This window comes from Haliotis asinina, chromosome 3 (genome assembly GCF_037392515.1).
Source record: "Haliotis asinina isolate JCU_RB_2024 chromosome 3, JCU_Hal_asi_v2, whole genome shotgun sequence".
Taxonomy (NCBI): domain Eukaryota; kingdom Metazoa; phylum Mollusca; class Gastropoda; order Lepetellida; family Haliotidae; genus Haliotis; species Haliotis asinina.
In genome coordinates, this window is record NC_090282.1 from 53,128,701 (window position 1) to 53,156,372 (window position 27,672).

A 27,672-nucleotide genomic window follows, 5' to 3' on the forward strand; every position below is an offset into this window, starting at 1 on the left:
TAAAGCAGGTCAGGTATTTAATCAACACTGAGAACTTATATAAATGGCAAACAATAAACTAAGTAGTTTAAACAAAAGCATATTACAATCTTACATTATCTGAACTCAGGGCCCAGTAGCTTTGTGTGAACAATGATGCAAGCTTTCATATTCACTGCATATTTGAGATAATTTGTGCATCAAATACGCAGGTCTTTCATGTCGGGACAAACACTGTATGTGCAAAGGTGAACACACATCAACCAGTTTTCTGAAAATGAGCACAACCATCAGTGTCCGTCAAAGTCACACTTGTTGTCATCGAAAGACATACAAGTTTGGTGTCAATTTTTCCCCCGTTTTCATGTTTTGCTCTGACAAAGATTAATATGCACAGATGAACAAACAGAATATCCATGGAGGATAAGGTTACATTATATTTGGTCCCACATATTGAAGACTGAAACAAACACACAGAAAAACCAGGGACTCAATCTCTGCTCGCTGACTACTGACAGATAAACATTCAAGTTTAATATAAGCCAGAAACAATATTTGTCATGGTCTGTTGCTACTTTGCACAGTAGTAGATTTTGGCTGTCCCCTCCTAATGTGTCACAATCCAACTATTGAGTGTGTGACAGACAAATTTCACAATGTCCACCTGGAAAAATTCTGCAATTGCCCTGACAACTTGGACAGCGTATAAAACTTTCAGTGTGTACTGTAAGGATGCTAACCTGTAAGTTTTCTGTTTCATTTGTCAAATATTTTCTGCAAAGATGTTAAGCGAGTGAGTTCACAGTGTTGCTATCTATACTATAATAATAGTGTGCTTAATGTGGGATGTGATGCAGGTCTCCATTTTCCACCTTGGTGAAACTCAAAAGCATGGATATGGTAGTAACCAACACACATTATAGGGGCAAACCAGGATTTTTTTAAGCCTATGACTATGTTTTTCAGGCAAACTCAAAGGATGAAGATTGTACAACAAATTGTACCGCCAGTGCACCTTAGGAGTGACATATCCTTTTCAGGCTCATTTCACTTCAGCACATTGCTGGGTAAGAACATTTCCTGGTTTGCTGTTTCCCTGGATCAAACCCCTCACCTTCGGTTGTCCACCCAAATCTCTTATCACACCCTGGTGGGGCAAAAATAATCAAATAAATCTGTGAAATCAATATTTATTTTCTACCCTTTCTTGATCAAAGGTTCAACAACTGACGATAAGTCCACCTTAATATCATGATAGAAGATTTTCACTTATTTTTCTTCACTGTTCTGTGACCAGTCAACTCCAGGACGACTTGTTCTTTGATTAAGTGGCACTGACCTACATCCTGGTGAACTCTTCCTTGCTAAAGTAGCACTTAACTTAACTTTCCCATCCATCACTTTAGATGGCCTGGCAGTGGCTACTGACTGAACACCTACATTATTAACATCCTCTGAGTAATTGTGGTCTGGTGCTTGACAGATTGTAATATCCCCAGTGCTCTTCCTCCTCCCAGAGCCAGCTCTTGGCGATCTTCTTATCAAAGCAAACATTTCCTTAACTGACATGGGTTCTGAAGCCCTTGGCCAGGGAGCCAAGAAATCTTGACATTTCATATCTGGTGCAGATGTTTTCCTTTGTTCGTGTTGGAAGTTTGACTTTGCATATGATTTTTCACGCCTGGAATGAGAACAAGAGAAGTTTGAATCAAGAGGGACTTTTCTCCTTCCTTTTGGAACAAACACTCTCTCACAAGGCTCATTCAATGCATCAATGCCAGCTTTGAAAGATTCAGAGTCTGCTTTTACTACAGTTAATTCATTATCATTATATTCCATAACTGAGTGCTTCAGAGAAGATGAAGATTCTCTGTTGCTATCTATGTTGATTCCTTCCATCTCCACTTCTGACTGCTTTGATGTGAATCGAGATGACCGCATACTGTAACCCATACATTTGCTACCTTCAGATGTATCTTTGTCTTCTCTTTGTGATTCCCCTTGATCATTGTCTTTACCTTCAAGATGAAGCTTGGGTTTGGGATAGTAACCTTTACGAGTGAAAAGAGTAGTCATATTATCGCATTTCTGATATGGTCTTGTATCAAAATTGCGTGGTGAGTTACGGGTGGAAATATTGAATTTCCTAGCAGGATCAGGATCCTTCTCTTTCGACTTATCTTGTTTGGTTTTCTTAGTTTGGGTAGCATCAGCAAGTTGTTTATCGATTGTCTGTTTCTCATTTAATGAATGCAGTTTTGAATGAGTTTGCATTCTTGAGGTTTCCCTATTGAGGTCAACAATGAGGCTCTCAACCGATGAAAGGCGATATTTTTCAGAATGTGTTCTCATGATGTGTGTATTGCACTCAGATTTGTTATAACTGCTGAAGCGACACAATTTGCACTTGAATCTTTTCCAGCCAAGGTGTCTAATAGCATGACGACGCAGATTTGACACACTGGTGAATTCTTGTCCACATTTCTGACACTTCAGTTCTGCTTCATCAATTATCGCAGAGAGCTTTTCAGAATCCAAACAATGAAGTTTACAGTCAGTATCTGATTCTTTCACAAAGATACGATTAGACTTCACCTGCAAATAAGATACATTAATATGAAACAAACAGCCTTGTGATAAACTAACAAACACAAAATGCTCATACGATCGCCAGCACTGGTATGTTCAACTGTACAGCCAAAAACTGTGAACTATACTCAAGAAAGTTTTTAAATACACTGCTTGCATGGTTTCAGCCCTGGAAACGCTAAAAAGTATTGTATTCAGAATTCCAAAAGTATCAAAAGGCACCAGTACACCACCAGACCAAGCTATGTGTGTCAAGTTTGGTGAAGAAACATTGTATGGTTTGACAGTTCTGTTTGGGAAAAGAGCAACATCACCAATGTCAGTTGAAGTCTAACTTGTTACAATATTTTATTCAGAATACCCTAACCACCAGATCTATCTATGAGTCAAGTTTGGTGAAGAAATATTTAAGAGTTTTCAAGTTCTGCTCTGGCAAAGATAAATGTGCAAAGACGGTAGGAGTGCATTTTAATACCAGTTATGACATAAACTCAAACAGGTGAGCCAGAACTCAAAGTATCCTTATTTAACAAATATCCATACAAACCTTTTCTGTAGGTCTTCCAGGTTGTTTGTGTATCCATATTTCTTCAACTACATGCAACTTCTTGTCAGGTTTGGTGGCTTCCCGCCTCTTCCTCTTTGTCACTAACTGCTGATGAATGTTTTCACATATTGTCTCTTCCGGACTATTTTGAAGGAGTTTATTTTTGTTTATTTCTGTCTTGACTCCTTCATTTTGATACAAACGATTGCTCCTGGGTGATTTACCTTCCTTGTCTGTAATTAAACTGTCAACAGCATGGCAGTTGGGTTTTGACATTGTTGATTCATTCCAACATGAACGCTTATGATTCTCTAGGCTCACCTTTTTATGGAAAGTCCTCTCACAGATCATGCAGCTGAATGAGGGAGATGCTTTTGGTGAGAGATGGCCAGCTCCATTAGCCTTGTTTGAACTTGTGTCAGGTACATCAGAATGTGATGTACTTTTGTATCTGCACAAAACTTGATGTCTTTCCAGATTACTTTTTCTTAAAAATGACTTATTGCAGAGAGAACAGATATTTTGTTTTGAAACTTTAGACTGTGAACAATATTTTTTGTGATTTTTAAGGCGACCTTTCTTCCAGAACACTTTGTCACACCTGTCACAAGATAACTGATGAATGTACTTTTGTGCAGTTTTCACCTTCTCCTTTTTGGGCACCTCTAGTGTGGGAACATGCCTTCTGGCAAACGTGTGCTTAACATATTTTGACGTATGCTTCACAGTGGCTGCTGAGCAATGCTCTCTTGTGGGACATGGAACATTTCTCCCTCGTCTCTCCTTGGCATTTGTTTTCCCATCCATACATTCCTCCCTAAACACATTTTCTGTTGCACTGCATCCTTCTTCTACATCTGTGGTAAACTCAAGTTGATCCTTTGCCTGAATGCAGGTTTTGGTTACATTTCTGGTGAATGCAGATTCTCGCAAGATTGTTCTCATCTTATTTATCTGATTTTGCGTCTTCTTATGGTTTACACGTAAATGTCTTGTCAAACCCCAGAAGTAGAAGAACACATTTGAGCAATATGGACAAGGAAAGAAAGTGCGCAAACCAGAGTGACATTTTTGTATGTGATACTTTAATGTTTTGCTGGATGAGTATGTCACATTGCACTGAAGACACTTTAGTAATGAGACATTATGTGTATTGAAAAGATTTGTTTCTCCTTTCTCTAATTTCCTTTCTCTCAATATTATCTTTTCCGAAATACTGACTGGTGTAGATTGTTTTAATTTATTTTCCTCTTCATGTGGTATATCCATTGGATTTGGCAAAATGCCGGATGGCAGGGGAGTTATTGGCTGTATAGAATCACAAATGTCTTTATTCAAATCTGATTGAATTGTCACTACTGCATTACCCATCACATCTGACTTGAGTACACATGGTGCAGGTGAAGATGACTGAATGTCATTTCCAAAATCTGTTACGGTTTGCATTTCTGGCATAGAAATAGCAGCTTCCATGTTCTGAGTGGACTCTTGTACATTATTACAAAGACTTTGCTTTGAGGCTTCATCGCTGTCTTCACAAGATACTCTCACAGCATTGGAATTTGATGCAATTTGAGAAAGAACAACACTCAGGGATTTTTTCTGTTTCTTTGATCGATCAACCTTTTCTGCGGCTTTAGAATATAGCCTATACATTTCTGATTTTCCCAAAAGTCCACAATTTATCTGAGAAATGGTATCTCTCACTCTATCATCTGCTGACTTATGGCAAGCTCCATCTTCAACTGTTTTTGTGTGTGTGTCTTCTGGAGCTGTTGGCTGAACAACAATCACCTCATCTTCTGGCAAACTGTCAAACATGCTCTGGTGAGTCATGATATATGCCTTTTTACAGTAAACCCGTTTATGGGCAACAAAATTTGGAAGTGCACGAAATAAACCACGACACACTCTGCATTCAAGTATGATATCACACTCATCAAGCAACAAGCATCTAACTTCTGGGGAGCCATAGTGAACACTATTCAAAATCTGCTCAATCATGCGACCACCTAATTGAATAGATGTTCTAATTTGAGAAAAATCTATGTCAGCCACATTTTCTTCTTTTGTGTCATCTTCAGCCATTGTTTACTTGTTCACCTGAAAAAATGAAAGACGACCATCAATTCTCTCTCAATGTATGTTTAAACAGGGATAATCTACAACAGGGATAGGTTATTTACTTGCTTTCTTTACCATTTGTACTAATTAATGTGTGCCTCATCATGCTTCAATGCACACAGTGACTTGACTTCAGCCAGTTTATTGTATCCATCGGAATTTTACAATGAATGAATTATAGTAAGAATTAAGAGCGAGAATTCAATGCGAATGAAAGAAAATGAATAAAAGAAAGAAGTATATATGTGAATGAATGAAAGAATAAATGATACACCACAGTCTTCTCTCCCAAAACACGTTAAAGAATGAGTGAGTGAGTGGGTTCAGATTTATGCCGCTTTCAGCAATATTCCAGCAATATCACCGCAGGGGACACCAGAAAATGGGCTTCACACATTGTACCCATGTGGGGAATCGAACCCAGGTCTTCAGTGTGACGACCGAATGCTTTAACAACTACGGTACCCCACCGCCCCTGTTAAAGAATGCTAAAGTATTGCAAGAACATGTGTGTTAACATCAGCTGTCCTTTTTAAAATCAAACTACTTTGAGACATTTTTGTTCACATTAATAATTAATTCTGATATCTTAATGCATGTGGGGAATAGAACGGACATTAACAAAATGTTAACTGATACTGTCACACATCCCTCAAAAACAAAGTGCAAAACTGTAACAAAGCATTGTAAACACCTTTCCATTTCTTCAAGTAATAAGTTCAACAAGAAAGGAAGGAGTTATGGGAACTATAACCCTCAAGCAATCCAATGGTGGATCAGATCAGATTGGTGATCTGTCATATTTTTCACAAACATCACATACATCCTAACATTTTGTGTCAGATTATGAAACTATCACTATAACTGACAACAGCGTGTAGTATTTCAATGGTGGAGCAGAACAGATTGGCAATATGTCATATTTTTCACACACCACAGCCTAACATTCTTTTTCAGATTATGAAACTATCACTATTATTTGCAAACACATTTCACCTAATAGTATATTCCCCTCATAAGAATTAAAGGTGTATGTGAAAGATGTTTTTGTTTTTGAAGAAATAACTAGAAACACTCACAGAACAGCAAGTAGAATTTCAATGGCGGATCAGAACAGATTGGTGATATCGCATATTTTTCACACACCTCAAATACACCCTAACAATTTTTGAAGTCATAAAACTATCACTATTACTTGCAAAAACCTTTCAACTAAAGGCATGTTTCCATTTGAAAAATTAAACAAACGTGTGAAAGAAGTTTTTAATGGCACAATTTAGTCTATCTTTACGGAGAATCGAAAATGGATGCCAGTGTAGGACTTCAGTTATCATAACACTCAGCGAATTTAGTCAGCTGTTGCTAAAACCAGGCTCAATCTTAAATACCAAGCTGCCGCCATATTGGCTGCACTGGTTATATAAGGACCTGAAGCATACGTTAAGGGACTTTTCAAGGAGGTTCTCCTCCCTCTCTATAAAGTCTCCCTGGTTTACAAATTGAACAAAAGCACTATTAAAACAAGGAGTCCAAGGAGACATGAAGTACATACATTCTAGTTACTGTAACTGTTGCAGAATTTAAATATTTAGGCTCTTATTGGCAAGACTTTCAGTAGCTTTTACTTCATAAATGACTGCTGTCTGATAGAACATTTGACATTCACTCATTTTATGTGCTTAATTATGATCTTTATGTCAGATCTGGCAATGACGTGTAAGAATGTCAAAAACTGAAAAAAAATCACAAAATGACCTACTGCTATCAGCATTTCGTGATGCCTTGTTTATCAAACCCTTCCACTGTGACACATGTGTATAAGGCAAACAAGAGTCATCAGGAGATGACAAATCCCCTGACCCCACTATTTGAAAGAACAAATAATCTGATAGTCCAAATCCAAAGAAAACGTGAAAAAAAAAATATGCCAAAAAATCATATTGCAAAAGGCTCTTTTGGGATCTGCCTCATATAGCTGCCAAGTATTGCTGAAAGATATTTTAAGTTATTCAAGATGTGCTATAAAATGCAGCCCACCCCTCCTTTCAGAGAGGTCCAAACTGTTTCTTGGGAAACCAAGAAAAATAGAAAAGCCAAAAGTTTGCTAACTTCTGTTGAAAGATAGTGTAAAGTCTTTGAAACAAAACAAATCCCACCTTTTCAAGAGATTCAAATCATTTCCATGGAAACCACGAAAAAATCTTTTGATACTTTACAAGTGACCTCCTTTCCATGGCAATGCTAATTTTATTAGAATTAACTCCCTTTTGCATTTTACTCATGTTGGTTTCACGCCCACATGCCATCCATCATTTGATATTTTGTCAGTTGTTTGTTTACATACAATCACCAAGTGGTTTGTGACGGCTGGCGTGAAGCCAAAACCAGTTTTCACAAGTTTCACAGTTTCAAAAAAACTCATTTGGAATTTGAGTGTGAAGTTGTTGAGGCTGAAATCTTATCTCAGGATATTTATATAGCGCATGTATCCATGTACCTATTGTTTGCTAAAGGCACTGGTATTTGTTTTCCCTCGAAATGAAACGTCTACACCTCGAAGTCAAGGCAGATGAATCTCGGAAAGGAGGTGGAATGTCTTAGCGTTTACATGCACCGTTTACCCCCTGGGGTAAGATACCCCTAGGGGCGAATTTGCCTCCTGGAGGCAAATTTCGTCATGTAAATGGTACGTAAAGTGGGTAAATATTTACCGAGGGGGTATTGAGGCAAAGTTTGCCCTAGGTCATGAGGTAGGGCAAATCTGTTTACCCCCATGGGTATATTTACCCCAGCGGGCAAACTTGTCATGTAAATGCTTTTTATGAAAGGAGCTAGTGATTCGTCAATCAAGCGTGTTGATGATAAAATTGACAGTGCTCTCAGTGTCACAACTGATGGGGTTAAGATGTCAGGGAAACTACGAAAACTTGCTAATTATATGTGGGAGGAATCTTTTGAAATCTTACACATTCTGGGAAAAACAATTGACCTTGGCAAGGGTATTACTTTGGATATTGGGAATCTTTGGCATAAAGAAAATTGAGGGAAGATGACTCAAGAAATGTGGACATATGTGAACACTGGTGTGTTAAAGGACATGATTCAGAAGAAGGCTGATCTTGTTGGTGTATAAGACTATTTCAAATAAATGCAGGATGTGTCATGTTTAATGTCCAAACGTGTGAGGCAGTGTGCTACTGTACGATAATGAATATCGTCAGAGGCAGCACGAGGAGGGGTTCCTGTGGAGAAAACCCCACCAGGAAATCAGAGACATTCAACTAGTACACAGGCCTAATTCTACCACCGCAAAAGCGCTATGTCATATGGAACAAGGTCGTAACCGTTCACGGGTGATGGGACAGACATATGTCGCCGCTTGAACTATGGCAGCTGCAGCCGACCTGAATTGTGTAGACTTGCCCGGAGTGTCGCCACAAAGGACAACTATCACCACCCATAGACCCCGGTCAACAGGAGTGCAGAACCTGGCAGTCAACCTAGCCAAGGGCAGCTGACCATGAGGCTAAACACTTTTGCCACAGGGCACAAAATCACTAAACTACGAGACTTGGGCAAAATGGTTACCACAAGATGACCCAGACAGACAATATATTTTGACTGAAATAAAGTATGGATTCTAACTAGGAAAACTTATTAACATAAGTTCACTGGATGTTTTTATTGATAATCATAACTCTACCATGGTAAGAAAAATTGAAACTTAGAAGCAAATTTTTGAGAAAACAGATCTGGGTAATTAAGTGATAATCAGTTCCAAACCTACATTTGTGAACCCCAATGCTCTTAGACTTATTATACCTGGCTGCCTTCTAGATGGTATAGGGCTAGCAGACAGCAGCATGAACATCTGATAGGGCACTTGACCTGGGCAAGCATGGTTTTTAACGGGGGCAGGGGTGATGGGGATGGGGGTGGGCATGGGTGTACCTTTTTATGTAGGTTTATTGATCTAAAAAATGCTATCAAATCACCACAGGGATGATGCAAACATGATGGTAGTTTCAGTCTGGATATCCAGTGGTGGCTGTGTTTTTTTGAAATGTCATAATGGGACCACCCCGGTCATCGAAACATGCTGGGTATTAACTGCCTGTACTGACGCATGTAATGAAGGGGCAGGGGGTCACTACAACAGTGATTTCCATTACATTGAGACTTTGGTCATTACACTGACCGTCTGTAGGTAGTGCCATAAGCGGAAAAAACATAGACTGACAATCAGGGCCCGGTTGTTCAAAACTCGGTTACTTTAACACTTGGTTAACTCTTAAGTGAGTGTTAAATCCTTAACTCACCATTAGCTAACCGAACTGTAAAAGAGCGTTGCACAGTCCATGTTTAAGACTGCCATTTACTAACATCATGGTTATCTTTAAGGTCATGGTTAAAGGCATGTTTAAAGTTCTATCCATCCCATAATGTTTGTTTACTTCCCTCAATGTCAACAATGGAGGCACCAAATGAGAAATCAATGCCCGAAAACCTAAAAACCAATAAAGAAAACATGTAGGAACTTTTTGGCGGAATTTTTGGAAAAAAGTTTTGGTAGAACTAGTCATAGTATGGACGTAGTTTAAGTAGTTTCACAATTCATTAAAAAAGATGACAACATACTACTTGCATAAAACAATACCACATTTTAGTTGATGTCATGGTATGTTTTGTCTGTTTTTGGGGTTTTTTTTTTAGTTCTGAAAATCTGAAATTGCTTTGTATCACACCCAATTTCCAATATAAAATGTCTCGGCTTCTATGCCAGAATGCAACATTCTTTAGACAAAACATAAACTGACTGATTTTACCACTGAATATATCAAGAATATTAACGATGTGCCAAATTTACATCATAATACTGAAAGTGTAATCAGAAAGATTGGGTAATTGTGTTTACTCTTGTTCAAACGACATTCACCTCAAAGAAGTTACCTATTATGTACAACAATGTTGACGGATGACATCACTATAGTACATGACCGATTTCATACAAAATGGTGACTTCGGTGACAAAGGGTACGTAGGGTTTTGAAAGGACTCTTCCTTTGATTTAGGGATCATTTGTACATAAATATGACATGTATGTAATTTGAATCGAACCTGTGTATTGTGATGTTTTTACTGGTTTCATGGTAAGTATGAGAAGAGACCAGAAATACTGATAATTACTGCTGTTGTTCTACATGATTTTGCATCAGTCATGGCATCACGCTGCACGGAAACTTTGACAAGTCATTGCATACTATCTATTTTTGATTTCCTGCTACCATAATCTCGCCATGCACAATCTAAAGGTATTGAGCTATTACAAGCAACGAATAGACGGTTGGATGTCAGAAAATTTCTTTAAATGCAACAAATTGTAAAATCTGAATTTTTCTTTGTTTAAACTTGAAACAAGCGCAGCCTTTCGAGCACAGTGTTCGTTTTCACACCGAATATCTTTCTTTTCCTTTTATCTTCACAGATGGTAGTGGTGACAAAGACCTTTTGTAATTTGATTCTTCAAGGCATTTAGAAGTTGGCGTAGCAATACAGGACAATTTTTATGGATAGCAACTTCTTGAGTTTATTTTCAGGGCTTATCCTACCCCCCTCATCAGCTGATGAAGAAGCTGGGATAATCCCTGAAATGTCGTAAAAATAATCTCAAGAAGTTGCTATCCATAAAAATTGTCCTGTACTTTTCTAATTTGATTGTAAAATATAATTGTTAAAATCTAAATATTTTAGATATTTGAATACTTACCTTATCATAGGTCTATTGCATATTATCTCAAGCTTCGCTTAGTAGTAGCTCTGACAGAGTGGAATTGCTATTCAATCTTGAATGGCTACCTCGAATTCGACGACTGTAATGATACAGAAGCATCTGGATCTCCCCACTGCGCATGCACGCCGACTCGACGAGAACTTCACTTTTACTTCCCGGTCCAAGGAGCATCCAGCGTTGGGAGGGACTAACCGCCCTATGGTAAGGTAAGTATTTAAATATCTAAAATATTTAGATTTTAACAAATTATTTACTTACCTTACCATAGGTTTATAGCATATGGATGCAACAGACAGGACGGTGGTGCAGGACTCCAGAAGACTGTCAAAATGTCTATCATCCCACATATGCCTCAGGGCAGCCGGACCGCAACTGATAAACAAACACTGTTCACCGGTATGCCGCAACAATCTCTCGGGAAGGTCAACTGGAACCGGCATCAGAGTAGTAAGTCATGTGCTAACCACCGGAGGGGCACGGTACATTATCTCACACAAGTACAAGAACCCATAGACCGAGGTAAGTAAGATTGTACCTTATAGGCCAGAAGCATCCAGCCATGTAACTGTAGAGTGTCTGTGCAGAACCACTGCCGATGCTAGCAATTGAATCTCGTGCGGGATGTTAGACGATGGGTGGGGAAGATTCTGTGCATTTTAAGCCGCCAAGATGGTCTGCCTCTACCATAAGGCTACTGTGTTCCTAGTGACTTCCCCTCAAGCAGTCATGGAAAAGGGCAGGAACAACCTCCTCCTAGTTCCCAGACGAGGAGAGGACTTCCTGATATATAATCTGAAGGCCTGAACCGGACAGAGTAACTGCTCTTCCCAATCCTCTGGTCTGATTTTCATGGGAAAATGGTGAATAACCTGTCTGGTTGACCTGGCAGCTGGTTCTTCGCCAGGAAATCCCAGAGAAGGCCCAAGTGTACAGCAACATGTCTGGTCAGTTCAGACCGGACCCTAGTCACATCCTGCCCGTGAATGTCACTAACTCACCTAGAGAAAAACTGTCGCCCTTGTTAAGTTGTCAAACGATGCCCTGTTCAGCAGCTCGTAGGGGTGACGTTCAGGTCCCACGCAGATGGCCAGAACTTAACCTTTTGGTCCTCCAGCTTGAATGCTTTCAACATAGCAACCAGTTTCGGGATCTTCAAGACCTTCCTATCTCCTCTGACAGCTAACACTGCTAAGACCCAATGGTACTGCACTTGAGTTTCCTCTAGCACCGTAAATAATGTAAAAACTCTGCCAGGAACTGGGGTGACGCTAACAATGGGTCCTGCGACTTCTGGGCACAGAGCTTCTCAAATGTAGCCCACTTGTGATCATAGAGTGACTGAGTGGAAGCTCTGTGTGCAGGAACCAGGAAATCTCCCACCGTTCAAGAGGGAACAGGCCCTATATAAACACTAGTTCTTGCGTGGGATGCAACTGCAATTTTTCACGGTTGATTATCCACCCTAACTGCTCCAGGAGACAGATGGCAAAATCTAGCTGTCTGCATAGCAACTGAGGTTCGAACTGGTCAAGAAGGCAATCATCTATGTACAGCTCGAACTCTATCTGCCGGAGATGAAGAAACCGACTGATGGGCATTGTGATTCTGGTAAATAGCCACAGGACATGGAAATGCCAAATTGCAGGACCTGCCACTGGTAATGTCGAACACAAACCTCAGAATTTTCCAGTGAGCCGGATAAATAGGGACACAGAGATGCGCATCCTGTAAGTCAAGACTGGACCATGTTCCCAGGACCAACTTGAGGCGCAGCTGTTCCCGAGACACCATCTTTAAATGAGGAGCTCCATCCAGTAATGATCGAAAAGGGAGTTCTTATGAGACACCGCTTGAGCTCCTCCTGCCACGAACATGAGTCTAAAAAGCCCATCACCGTCGTCCTAGCTAACACTGCCCGAACAGGTCGTGAAGCACCTTGCCCTGCCACATGAATAACAACATCAAATGCTCCAACTGGGACTCGTGAACTCAAAAACCGTCGCTGATGTTGCGGACGCTGGCGCCAAGATCGGCTTCAGGATACGCTGCAGCTCCATATCAATTGCTTGCATTCTGGAATCATGTACTTTATATGTGGAGCTGGAGGATAGTCTCTTAATGGCCTCATCTAACGCCGCCCCAAAATCAAGACTGTGAAATTTATAGTCCTATTTGTTCGAACTGGGTTCCCTAATCATGGAATTTAACAACAACTCGGCAAAATTCTCGTTCAAACAGGATATGGCGTCGGCCACCTATTTGTTCGAACTGGGTGCCCCAACAGGATATGGTATCGGCCACCATAGGATGTGGCAGAATCATCCACTCCGGATCAACTCTGATAGCCTAGCGCTGTCCACACCTGACGACGAGAAAGGACAATCTGGGAGTCTGTCAGCGATCCAATCATATATTGCAGAAAGCGGCAGGTACGAGCTTTCTTAATCCTCGTGAGCAGGGTCTTCCGCATGATCGGGGGAAAAATACTGCTCCTAACCCACATCCCAAGATATGCCCAACTTGCGCTGCGGTGTCTGTTTCCAACTGTCTGGCTCTAGCAGGTGACGCCGACTCGGATCGTGACCGCCTGCACCTTCTCCTACGATGAAGAGATCTGTCCCGACGATCGGCAATGCTGACACACGCTTGACGAGCTGTTCCAGGGGCTTCTCGATCTGGATCTTCTCACATCTGTGCGCTCAGCTCTCACTCTCCTAGGAGGCTGATTGACCAGCTGCCTCTGTGCATCTTGATCTCTACTGCTGTTGACAGTAGTGGCGCCTCTAGGCACTCCATACACTGATGCACCCAAGCTCGGCACTCCTACTGATTAAGATGCACCACAGGTGCTGGTGCTGGTAAATGGATGTGTCCTCTCTTAGGATCGCTGCAAAGTCCGGGACCAACAGTGGTGCACTAGTTGTAGGCGCCGTCAGCTCCTGAAATGCTTCCCAACCCATTGAAGGGGTAGGTCCTAGCAACGATCGTAGAATCCATTGCACTAGGGCGTCTGGCCTTGACAAGTCCACCCAACCCCCAGCCTGGGTAGTTGGCATCAGCAACGGCGTCAGTGCCTGCATCAGCGCTGGCTCCACTCCTGACAAAGCATCAGACGCCGCCCCAGGCACCCCCAGCATTGACTGTAACTCTGGTGTACAAGGTGCCTATAAATCTGGATCCTGATGAAGACACAGGTGAACGGGACATCTTGCGTAACTTCTGAGTTTTCCTCTTCTTAACCAGTCAGGAAAACTTTAAACTTAGTACTTGTCAATCCCGTACACACCACACAATGCTGCTAAAGGACACTGTAGCACAATCTGGACACCAGGGGTGAGGATCTTTGCCAGACTTTAGGCCTTTACATGCCACGCACAAGTGTCGTGTCATACACAACTACTGTAACAAACGAAATATAAATGTGACAATAAGGACAAATGAAGAACACCCTTTACCACGTAATGGACTGCTCCACTCGCACATGCAGTGGCTGCTTTGCAAATGACAAGTGTAATGGCTGCCCCTCCAACAGGACAGCAGAATTACACTAGATATGAAACACAAAAGCTTAGATATGGCGGAAGAATTATCAACAGCAACCAATCCGCCAACAAAAAAAACGTCCCCGTAAAATTACGGAGGTATCATAAAAAATTGGAGACACATGACTCGTCCGAGGTAGCCGATGAGTGTACAATAACGAATTTATACGCTATAACCGACACATGGATTGAAAAATATTACCCACCCCAACACCAAGAACCTGTAAAAGAAATCACTACAAAAGTGTAGTAAATCAAACTTTATTTGCTGAGAAATAGGTGGCAACTCAAACATGTCTAGACAAGACGACGCTTGAAGTAAAAGTGAAGTTCTCATGGAGTCTGCATGCATGCGCAGTAGGGAGATCCAGAACTTCGTGTCCTTACAGTCACTGAATTTGAGGTAGCCATTCAAGATTGAATAGCAATTCAACTCTGTAAGATCTCCTACTAAGCGAGGCTTGAGGTAATATGTTATAGACCTATGGTAAGGTAAGTAAAAAAATTTGGTTATCTGCTTGTTGCAGCCGAATATAATACAGTCAAACCCCGTTGTGTCGAACTCGTCGGGTCCAAGGGGAAAGTTCGACTTATCCGAGTGTTCGACACATCCGTCAGCACTGAAAAGACCAAGAACCAACACGACCCCGGTGCTTAACACATCGTTATTTTGCAGTAGGATACACATACGAAAAATATATCTTTGCAATAAACGTTTACGGCAGTATTGATCTGTAAATTACAACATATACAAATGTAAATCAATTCAATCACTTTATTCGTCATGGCAAATAAATATGCATACAAAAAGATAAGAACAAGAATAATTTAACAAACTCACAAGCGATCCCATTTAATTGACAGCACTAATTCATTTTCAGTCGGTAGAAAAGTTGTATAGTTCATACAAACGAAATAATAATGTACATACGTGTACATGTGGGGAATTTATCTCTTAAAAAATCCGAAATTACAGTCTGTTTGGCGTTCGGGCATGGCATCACATCCCCCCCGGGTCCTTCGCTGAATTGCTCTGCCATGTTACTAACCGTACTGGTTAAAAAAAATGATCCTACACCTTAAATACTAAACCAAAAACAAAACATCAATTTAGATAATCCAACTTCGTTTTCCTCACTTCTCATTTTGTATTTTCAAGGAAATCACATGACCGCTAACATAGACTGTCACATGACAACAACATGCGCCATTGTTTGTTTAGAGATATCCTGTCGGTCCGTGATCAACATGTCACTGATAACAGCTTAATTATGGTTAATTGTTTGAGTAAAGTTCAGTTGGTAAGTGTGCTGACAATGTGTGTATAGATGCGTAGTTAAACATGTCACTTGATTGTTGAGTCCGTTAATCGTTACTTTTGATCTGTAGGTAGCACGTTTATGAGGATGACTTCCGATTGCGCGACTGAAGTTTTCAGTTGCAACAACCAGCTTTGACAGTTCGAGACAAAAGGGTAAATTTGTACTTTTTAGAGCCTTTGGGGACCCTACAATGAGTTCGACACAACCGGGAATTCGACACATCTAGTTCGACACATCAGGGTAAAAATAATGATAAATATAAGGAAATCGGCAGGGACCGAGATGTCAGTTCGACACATCCGAGAATTCGTCTCAACCGAGTTCGAGACAATGGGGTTCGACTGTAGATCTATATACTTGATGTAATTGGCGCCTCAATGCCGCTAACGCCGTTTCATAACTACGATCCAACATGGCGGAAAGGGCACTTCGGCGTTTATTTAAGTGTATTTTTGATAACATCCCAACTGATTCTGGGTTCACTGGAAACGTTTCAGGATTATCATTAGTGATTTCATGGAAAGCTGTGAATAATGATTTTGTGTCAAAAATGGCGACATTTACAATGAAGGCTATTTTGGAAAGGCTATTTTTAGCATTTTAACTTTGTCTGAGTATGAAGAAATGGGGGAATTCCCGCAGAATTCAAACCCATGAAGCATATTAGTGTGCATGATATGTTTAAAATTTTATTGGACTTCAAAATGAGGGTTGAAGGGCGAAGTGTGTGTGTGTGTGTGTGTGTGTGTGTGTGTGTGTGTGAGAGAGAGAGAGAAAGAGAAAGAGACCCATGTTTTCATAGCTATCTCAGCGCTAAGAAGTGAATGTCTCTCAGTTGTAAGTGTGTTAATGTATGGTTAAGATCATCTTCTAAAGTGTCCACCATATACTCGACAAACCTGTCATGCATACGCAGTTCACTATCCGAATAGTCTAGAATGTTTATATCATAAGCACTATATACTTTCTCTCGTCCTTGGTTCTTCACAGCACCATGAACAGGACGTTTGGTTGAATGACCAATGCCATCTTGCCAATGTAAACAACACGGTTAACTATTTAGCAGCAGTCCATAGGTGTGTTAACTTAAAATGCCAGGATAACAGTGAGAAACGCTTTTAACACTTGGTTAACTTTAATGGCTGGTTAAAAGGATTTAACCAGTGGTTAAAAGATAACCAAGAATGAAGATTTTTATGGATATCAACTTCTTTATGAGGTAGGTAAGGATGTACTCGGGTAGATTGGCTATACATGAATTACTTAGATAGAATGTACACAGGTAGATGAGATTAATTTATCAATAAGTGTACATTCTATCTATGTAATTCATGTATAACCAATCTACCCGAGTACATCCTTACCTACTTGTGTTTGTACATCATCAACCCTCATGTAAACATGCTCATCCCCTATTGTGTGTTATGTACATCATCCTATCATGCGTAATGTATCACCATTGGCTTCCATCCTCATCCCCAATCATGTACATCGTCCTTACCCCGTATCTGTGTTATGTAAACATATCCAATCAACTGTAATGCATTACCATTGGCTTCCATCATTGTTATCTTAACTATCGGCTTCCTATCAGTGCTTGTTTATACTAGCTTTCGTTAACTCATTCCACTTGTTACTTTGTTATTGTTTTACCTGTACATATAAATACACCTCTGTATCCCTTTCTCAATCACCTGATGAAGGAGTAAGCATTAACTCCGAAACGTTGTGTTCTCTCATAAAGAAGTTGATATCCATAAAAATCTTCATTCTTATGTATTTTCACTTCTAAATGACATTCAAAGACTTGAAAAGATAACCAAGTTTTGAACAAGCGGGCCCAGGTAGCAAATGGCTACTGTTAACAAGAGTCATCAGAAGGTGACATATCCCCCCAGACCCCTACATATTTGAAAGGACAAATCATCTGACAGTTACTTATTGTGTTTTTAGACCAAGTCTGAATTGTTCCCATGGAATTCATGAAAAATATAAATGCCATATATCTGTAATCGGAAAAAGTCACCATTTCAAGATCTGTCTCATATATCTGCCGAGATCTTTTGAAAGATATGAAAAGGTTTTCGAGTTGTGCTACGGTAACGAAGTTAGCAACGTGTTCATGGAACCGAGAAAATAATACATCATAAAAACCTGTAAATAGCAAAAGGCACCACTTTGGGGTCTGCCACACATATCTACCAAGTTTCACTGACAGATATTTAGAAGTTTTTGAGTTCTGCTTCGGAAACGAAACACAACTCTCACTTTTGAGACCCAACCATAAGACCAACACCAAAATGTTCCATGGAAAAAAAATAAAAAATATAAATGCCAAAAATCTGTAAATAACAAAAGGCATAACCATAGGCTGAGATTACTATATCTATCGAGTTTGGTCTAAAAATATTGAATGGTTTCTGAGTTATGCTCCGGAAACAAAATGATTACGGATGGATTGACGAGGCGTCGACTATATCCCCCGCATTACATGCTGGCGGGGGATAACAAAGGGTCATGTAGGACTACATTAGTGAACGATTGGTTGAGGTACCTCTGGTGGTTAAAAGCTTCCTTTAACTTTGCTGTAAGCGCTAAATATATACCAGGTTGGGAAAATAGACTGGCTGACTAGATTTCTAGATTACATGAATCAGGAAGCTTCTCATGTATATGACATGCTACCTCATTGTAGTTTGTTTAGGTTTAACTTCTTATGCTGATTCATTGCATTCTTATGCTCTGGCATGTCACTTCCATTCATCTGTTCCAGCTGGAGGCTAAGCCCAGTCCCTCCTGCAGCAGAATGTAGCCAGACTTATGTCTCAAAGGTGGATGGAGTCAACGAAGCACACTTAAAAGTCCCAGATGAATGTCTCATGGACCTTTGTGACTAAACTGGAGGGAATCAGGTACCTATGTCCTCTGATACAATTGCTCTATATGTTGCATACCAAGTGGACTTAAGATGAAATACTCATCCATTTGCCCATATTTGAATGCTGTTAGTAACTGACACAAGGTTAATGGTTTTGATGATCCAGTAAAGTCTGATTGGTATTTAACCAGCTTGTGAAGGGAGTCAAGTGTGAACTTAAGGACTCTCAGTCTGGGGCTACTCCACTCACCCCTTAGCACCTACTTCTCTCATAAGGTAGTTGAGAGAGAATGTGCTTCAGTCCGCTAATGAGGGTCACCTGGGCATTGTGTGGATGAAACAATGTTTACGTAGTAAAGTGTGGTGGCTAGGAATAGATGCTGATGCGGAGAAATTCTGCAGATCATGTCATGGATGTCAAGTGGTGACCTTGCCAAACTCTCCTCCACCAATGTGCGGTACACAGTTGCCAACATCCCAATGGCAACATCTAGCTGCAGACCTGATGGGACCACTACCGACTGGAGAGCATGTGTTTGAGGTAGTAGACTATTACAATCATTACTTTGAAGCTGAAGTAATCAACAACACCAGTGCAGCAAGAGTGTTTGACAACAGAACAAGCACTCCATATTGGCCTCAAGCCAATGGGTGAATGTGAACGTGAAAATTGGATGATACTGAAAAGGATAAAGATTGTCCAACTAGAAGGAAAGGACTGGAAGACAGAATTAACTCCATTCCTTTTTATGTATAAGACAAAGCCCCACGCAATAATTTCTGGATTCCTGTATGGAATATGATTTTTGAAGTTAGTTTGTTTAGATTATAAAATAATTATTTATAGGGCATACAGGGATATATTACATTTTACAAGCTAAAAGCATGATATTGTTCATACTCCATTCATAGATCTATTTTGGTTGTGGTGAAACGTGATGTAGTGTTTGTACTGTAAAATCACAATCTGAATCTGAATCGTATTTTGTTTTTGGGATGTGGCAGGGATAAACCTGGCTCAGAAAACATGTGAGATAAAATCTCACATGGGATCAAAAGCATGAGATTTTTTCAAATCTTATGAGATTTAACTGTTCATGATCGTTCAGAAGAAAAAGAATACGAGACAAATAAGACATTGTCATAATCAATTTCAAGTCAAGCAATCCTGAATTGCAATGAATTAAAAGTCTGTAGATCTACTAGCATCACCATCGGTGTCTGCATTCTGGTTGTCATCAAGGTCAAGGACTTACCTCTTTCAACACCAGTCAACCAGAGGCATATACTGCCATGACACCGAGTTCCTAGCAACTCTGAGGTCGAAGATGAAGTTTATGTTCATCAAGAGAAAATATCAACTTATGAATCATACGCCAGTTGAAAGGACTAATCTTACTGTTTATAAATATGAAAGTTATTTTTATCATATTTTTCACGTAATAAGATTACAACTTAAATAAGTTAATTTTTAATGAAAATGCAGGCATACACATCTACATGTATAGATGAACCACAGAGGAAGAAAAAACTGAAGCGTTTTTTTTTTCTGTTTGTAACAAGTCATGACATCCCCTTCACTTTTTCTTTCATATGTTCATTTATACACGATCAGAAAATTATTCTAGAAAGATTCTTGAAGTAATATATATTCCCGATATCAGTGGCAATTCGCTTGGTAACGTGATACAACAGCGTGAAAAACCTCTGTTTTTAAATCTTTGTCTGATAATGAATGACATGTGATGTGATTCATTTGATGGCGGGTATCATTCGAAAGCTCTGAACATCAACAAAATGACTGTATCCTTGCCAAGAGTATTTTCATAGTTGTAAGAAGCGGTTTTATTGGATAAACATTGGTTTCTAATGACGCTTTTTAGCCTCAGTCTGCAGTAAGGATTGTGATTGGTCAAAATCAGACAAGTGACCTAAGCCAGCCAATCAGATAACAGCAATGGATACTGTTTCCCCCCCACCCCTTACAAAAGAAAAAGAATGACATGACATGATCGTGCAATAAAGATTGAATAGTAAGTTATAATGTTCGTTAGACAATTTTTATGAGTACTGTTGTTGATTCTATTCTTCAGTTTATGTGATTTGTTTAATTATATCCTCTACACATTGTTGATTTGCTCACTGAGAACTCGGATGTGGACCCGTTGCCGTAGCATGTGTGTGAGAAGAGGTTTTTTTCAATAACATTGAAATGTAATAAGTGTTGACAGGCATTATGAAGAGTGATAGATTTGATAAATGAATCATATGTTCGTTAGATTCCTAAAAGTATAAATCATTTTGATGCAACTACTGACTGGTCGGTTTTTTTACCTACACTGGCTACAGCTCCTGGGGACTGGTGATGTCTTGGCCAATTTTACAGCCTACGGTGTTGAATGGGTCAAGTTGTTTCTTCGTTTTCATTCGTAGTTTTTAAGAATTTAAAGATTTTAATATCGAATAAGATGGTTTCGTTAGTGTGACGTTGCAGAACACAACTTCCGAATGTGAACTCTGTACACCATCGCACAGTGCATAAACAACACAGTACTGCGAGGTTCAGAGTTTGCGCAGCTTATTTTGTGCAGCACTGTGTAACAATGTTCGATGTTCCATATCAGAAGTTATGTTTTGAAGATTAAAAATAGGTAGAAAGCAACAGGAATATCTTTCACAGGACAAAATAATGACAAATCCTTTCTCAGTAAAACAGATTTAAAAACTTCCTATCATACAGGTGAGCAGGATGCGATTTTAAATCGCTGCAGGTAGATTTGAGTGCGATTTTAAAGCAACTGGTGCGAGAAAATCGTGATATCGCAGTCCAAGTCAATCCCTGTGTGGTGATATTAGGTCGAATTAAATTCCATTTCGGATTTGGTATTTTGTATTGGACCAATTTGAATATGCGTGGGCATGCGCAGTCTAAACAATGACAGAGTTTGTGAATAAAGATCTACATGTGTGGAGAAGCAGCAACTCACCTCGTGTCTTAAATACTGAATAGCTTGAACAGGAAGCTGCACACAGTACACATATCTGGAAACCTGGAAAAGAATAAGGGGACACTTGTACTTTCATGTGCTCATTGTTATATGTTTCCTTGTGTATATTTTATAGAACTGTGTGGGGACATTGGTATGTCAGAAGCAAGCACGTTGTTGTGATGTGAAAGAAATGTTTTTCACTCCGGTTGTTACCTGCATCTCATGGAAATCCATATCCAAGACTTACAGCTTGCACAAGTATTCTCAGTTAATCCTGATAATCAGCCTCATCTCTGTTGTAAGTGAAAAAGAATTAAGATGCTCCTACATTCAAATCCATCTGTGCCTGCACGTTTCCATGATGTCAATTCCATTAAAAGTCAGACCGATGTGTTTACAAAAAGTAAAAGTAAAAACAAGGTGAACTAGGATTGCCTCAAGGGCAATACTGACGGTCTTCAGACTTCCTCCATACACCCTCCGAGGCTATCTTCACTTGAACAGTTTCTTTGGGCGCCAGCTGGACCGTCCATTGCGGTAATTTTTACATTCATTTGGCACTGAGTCAACACTGCTGGCACGACCACCAAATTCACAAACTGCAGAAAAAGAAACTGGATGGCAAAGTCAGATATACAACGTACTGGAAAGATTACAACCTGACATTTCCCAAACACTAACTGTTTTGTTTGTAGGCAATAGGTTCCAAATTATGCAGGTCGATGCTCATGCTGTTGAACAGTGGATTGTCTGGTCCAGACACCACAGTCATATAGTTGGAATAATGCTGAGTGCGGCGCAAAACAATATACAAACTAGTGGAAAGATTAGAGCCTGACATTTCCACAACACCAACACAGCTGAGTGCGGCGTAAAACAATATACAAACTAATAGGTTCCAAACTGTGCTTGTCGATGCTCATGCTGTTGATCACTGGATTGTCTGGTCCAGATTCGATCATTTAGAGACCACAGCCATATAGGTGGAATAGTACTGAGTATGGCGTAAAATTCAACTCACTCATTGTAACAAAATCGACTATTTCCTTAATCCTCATGTATTTCTGTGAACACTCACTGCTATGCCAGTGTAACGCAGGAATATGGCTGAATGCGACGTAAAGCAACATACAAACTACTGGAAAGATTAGAACCTGACATTTCCATACCACTAATACTGCTGAGTACGGCGTAAAGCAATATACAAACTAATAGGTTCCACATTGCGCAGATCGATGCTCATGCTGTTGATCACTAGCTGGAATAATGCTGTGTGCGGCATAAAACTCAACTCACTGACTTTTACACAATCGACTATTTCCTTAACACTCCTGTATTTCTGTGACCATTCATTGTTAACCCAGTGTAATGCAGGTGAAGGGAAACTTGAGTTCTAATTTGAGTGTGCTTAAGCGGCGTTAAAAATAGATATCTGCCTGTCACAGCGGGGCGGGAACATTTTGTTAAAACTTGAGTTGACTCAGGCTGGAAATGTACAAATTTTCTTTCCGTCGTAATTGTGACGTAAGTATTGATATTTACATAACCATAATGTGACACAAAGATGTTCGCCGTTCAATTAGCTAGAGTTTTGTACCATAAACAATGAAATCCAGTGTGTTTTCGCAGAGTTATGACATTTTAATTAACCCTATGAAAATGCGTCTTTGAAAATTTGACCAACTTTCAAGGGCGATAACTCCGAAACTATTTAAGATATCACGATGCCTTGAACAAATTAGGCTTTCCTGGATATGGGCTTTCTAATGGTGTAAGAAACATGATTGTGCTATATGCTGTTCTGGAGAAGAAGATTTTCAAAGACAGGCACTGTCAAAACGCGAAATCAGCGAAAATTTCAGTTTTTTCAAAATAGCGGAAAACCTATCATGGCGGTCAACTTCCACTATGCTCTGAGTCAATGGAGAATGATGTTGTCTACATTGTGTGAAACTTTCGTTAATTTATCTCTTATAGGTTCCGAGATATTCAGGGTGAAAGATTTTTACATTTTGGGTTGTCTGCCCTTACCGGAAGACGGAAGTCGGGATTTTTTTTCCATTGTATCAATTTCAGCATACAGGCTATCATCCCTGAAAGTTTGATCAAAATCCATCCAGTGGTTAGGTCAGGAGAGATGGTACAAAATTCGTACAAATAATAATAAGAAGAAAAAGAAAAATATTCGGATAATAACAGTAGGTCTTCCAGACATTTGTCTGAAGAGTTTGTGAATGAATTTTTCTCCAATCCTCATCCCCATCAGTCAGAGCAAATACATAGTGCCAGTATTTGCATAAATACAAATACATGCCTCATAAACCCGTAAACCCAAGCTGTATAACTATATGTATAGCTCATTGTCATATACAGTGGACTCTGGCAATATTGGCCTCCGTAAACATGGGCACACTGTCTACATCAGCAGAAAGTTTTAGTCCCTGCAGAAATGCACTTAATTATCATTCGGAAACATCTGTAAACATCAGCTTCTGTCTACTCAGGATATCTGCATTGTTTTTCACGAAGAAATTCTTATGAAAATGAATCTGTAAAAAAAACCCCAAATCCTTAGGAAAACGAATTCATAAAAAACAGCAAATGAAAGAAAGCGCAACTCTTTCATGCAGTTAGGTCCAAGTAATGTAACAACACAATTCGTGGTTACTCCCAAGATCATTCAGAAATGGAAAGTGTCTATCAGTATCTTGTTAATTAGTGAGTGGTATGGGTAACTTACATTGAGAGATAAATAGTGAGCAGTTTGACTGTAAAAATGAGCAAGAGTTTACATGTTGTTGATTCGAGGGTATTATATTTTAAGGTAAAATCATAATGTAACGACACAACACACAAGATTATTCAGAAAAGGGAAGTGTCAGTCAGTTTGTTGTTAATCAGTTAGTGGTACATGTCACTTGTACAGAGTAGAGGCATCTGCGTACAAAATACAAAGTAAGATCACTGACTTTTTCCACAATGTAAACAAAATATACCTTGTTTTATTTGAATGAATAACATGAATGTGCAAACAAATTGTTAATGCTAAAGTGACAGTACAACAGTGAACTTTGGTATTGACCGAGTACACTCTACATCTGTATTTTTTCCCCCACCATTTAAATTTAGGGGTATACAGACGACATCTTACCTGCGGTGTTGAATAGGTTAAAATTGAACAAATAAATCTTTGTTCGTATGCTGGTACATCAATAACGTATCGTGATACATAATTGTTACAATTGCGTACTGCGTTATATGAGTAATACCATGCATCCCCACTTGTCACCTAGTTTAAAATAGTGTCAGACTAAATCATTTCAATAGGTTTCCTTAAAACTTCATTTATTCAAACAATCTATTTGTTTCAATATAAGTCCAAAGTGCACCGAAATTCTTTCCCCTTTGTCTATGTAATGTATTCGGCAAACATTCGGTGTATCCCCTCTTATCATAAAACCCCCTCCGGTCAGGACCCTTAATTCTCAAACGCTATCAGTACATGTCAATTAACACCTCCTTCAGTCGCCTAATCTTACGTGTGTACATGTGCATGGGCCAGTGACCTTGCACAATGTGGCGTAATGACTCTGTATAAAAACCTGACCGATATGGTCAGTCGACAGACCATCCAGTGAGACCAACCGGCGAGACCATCCAGCGAGACCAACCAGCAAGACCAACCATGGAGACTAGATCATCGACAGAAGTGGACGGATTGTGCGTCTAGTCGGGGTGTTGGCCAAGGCCGTCGCCCAACCTACGACTACGTCGACGATGAAGAATCGCCGTCAGACTTCTAATATGTGTGTAAGTGACAGAGCAGGTCTCCACATTGGGATCATTGGCCATTCAGTCCTGATGTGCGTTCTGTCACATGTTTACCACTGTATTTACCATTTCGACCATCCTTCGACCAAACAGTAATTAACATGGCTGCTGCCGTCTTCATCTCTAACACTGACTCATGTCCTCCCTGTCTCTTGTCCACCATCCTAAACTACCACCCGAGAGCGACCACTACGGACGCTCTTGGACAATAGGTACCAAATCCCTTACCAGGTAGCAGCATTCTTTCATATTACTGATTATCCCTGCCTCCCAGTCACAACACTGTCTCTGGCCATATGGACCTGTATTAGGTCTCCTTGTACTAGCACTCAGTAGCAGACAATGTTTTAATAACTTTTATCCTCCTAACACAGGAAATGATGAGTCATAAGAGTCCTGTTTCAAGTGAATCAATGGGCAACCAGTGGTTTGAATTTCTATATTTAGTTAACTATAATGCAAATGATACGACATGCATGACACTTAATTAGTTAATACCAATGGAAAACAAAACTCAGCATTTGAAAAATATTTCCATCTCCCGATGCCCAGGACAAGTCAGTTTTCATTATGGACAATCAAATAATGGTATCTTACTTGTCCGTGGGCTACTAGATAATTTCCACTTATGGTTTCAAACTAGAGATAAACTTGGGTTCATTTCATATCTGCTCATAATGTAGCCATTACATTTCACAATAATAGTAATTTAGAGCTATAGTTAGTTGAAATTTATAACTCGAACACTTAGTAACAGATCAGTACACATTAACATCAAATATTGTGTCATAAAATCAGGAGACCTGTGAAGGTCCCGGGGTAGAATAGGCCTTCAGCAACCCATGTTTGCCATAAAAGGCAACTGTGCTTGTCATAATGGACGAATAATGGGATCGGGTGGTCAGGCTCACTGACTTTGTTGACACGTCATCGGTTCCCAATTGTACAGATCCATGTTTATGTTGTTGATCACTGGATTGTCTGGTCCAGACTGGATTATATACAGACTGCCGCCATATAGCTGGAATATTGCTGAGTGTGGCATAAAACTTAACTCACACACTCATAAAATCAGGACAAGTGGAAAATTGGTCTGGACAAGTTACTTTTAATAAAAAAACTGAACCCTTGGCAGTAATGCACAAGACCACTCAAAATCATTTGAACGAGAATAACTACATACGATTTCAGTTTTGGGTTGTAGAAGATGGATTTATCTGCTTTTTCAGGTACCAGGAACATTTCTGTATGTTGACTTTGTTTAGAGTAGACTACATTTCTGTAGTACCTGTACCCACAATGACTCCTCCAGCATTACTTATCGGCTGGAACAATACATAGGTCAAACTTCAAACTAATGATTATTACAACAAGATACCACACAACCTCCTTGGGAATGCTTGGAGGACCATCCAATCAACGTGACAAATGAACACACGTGGTTTCACATAACGAAACCACACTGTAGGTGCTATGTGGCTATACTACTTGTTTCATTACATGAGTATTCATAAAGACAGAAATAACATGTTTACAGATCAAAGTAACCATTTTTCAAACTTATTCGACGCAGCCATTGCTGGCAGATGTAAACCCATTTGTAGGCAATATGACATCCGCGATCACACTGAACACTCGTGTGAACGAGACGATGGTTGCTGCATTTACATAAACATATATTGTCTGTTATTTTATCTTTAACTGCCATACTTAATACTACCACACCGAGCATCAATGGAATGTCTATGACTTAATTTAATGGTGTCGGTGATCGTAACCTTTTTTAGAGACAAATACTCGGTAGTAAATGTATGTGGATCCAAATGATACGTTCATAACTAACACTCCATATTTTCAATGAAGTAACCTCGTTATGTATAAAGCGTGTTCGCAGGGCATGTTATTGAAGCATTACATGGATGAAGTCCATACCTTTTGCTGCCTACAACTTGTAATAAAAAGAAGTTCGATTGTTGAAATATGCTGGTCACCACCTTCCCTGCATTCGACGAACTAGGCCATACCGGAGGCGTCTCACACCTTTCGAATGTAGTCGACACTTTCCGCCTCTTGTCGTAC

General features: G+C 39.8%; 1 protein-coding gene across 3 annotated transcripts; it reads right to left on the bottom strand.

Annotated features, from left to right (window-relative positions):
* On the bottom strand, nucleotides 1-27,672 carry LOC137278156 (uncharacterized). Of its 3 annotated transcripts, none has more exons than XM_067810327.1 (5): nucleotides 27,526-27,642; nucleotides 22,216-22,361; nucleotides 21,760-21,822; nucleotides 3,116-5,218; nucleotides 9-2,574 (listed from the first exon to the last, which is right to left on the bottom strand). In XM_067810327.1, exons 4-5 carry the CDS (start codon nucleotides 5,201-5,203, stop codon nucleotides 1,249-1,251), a joined length of 3,414 nt encoding a protein of 1,137 aa, XP_067666428.1. In that variant the 5' UTR covers nucleotides 5,204-5,218; nucleotides 21,760-21,822; nucleotides 22,216-22,361; nucleotides 27,526-27,642; the 3' UTR covers nucleotides 9-1,248. The 3 variants fall into 3 exon arrangements, with proteins under 3 accessions (XP_067666430.1, XP_067666428.1, XP_067666429.1); XM_067810328.1 differs by having other exon boundaries at nucleotides 21,976-22,361; nucleotides 27,526-27,629; XM_067810329.1 differs by lacking the exon at nucleotides 22,216-22,361 and having other exon boundaries at nucleotides 1-2,574; nucleotides 27,526-27,672.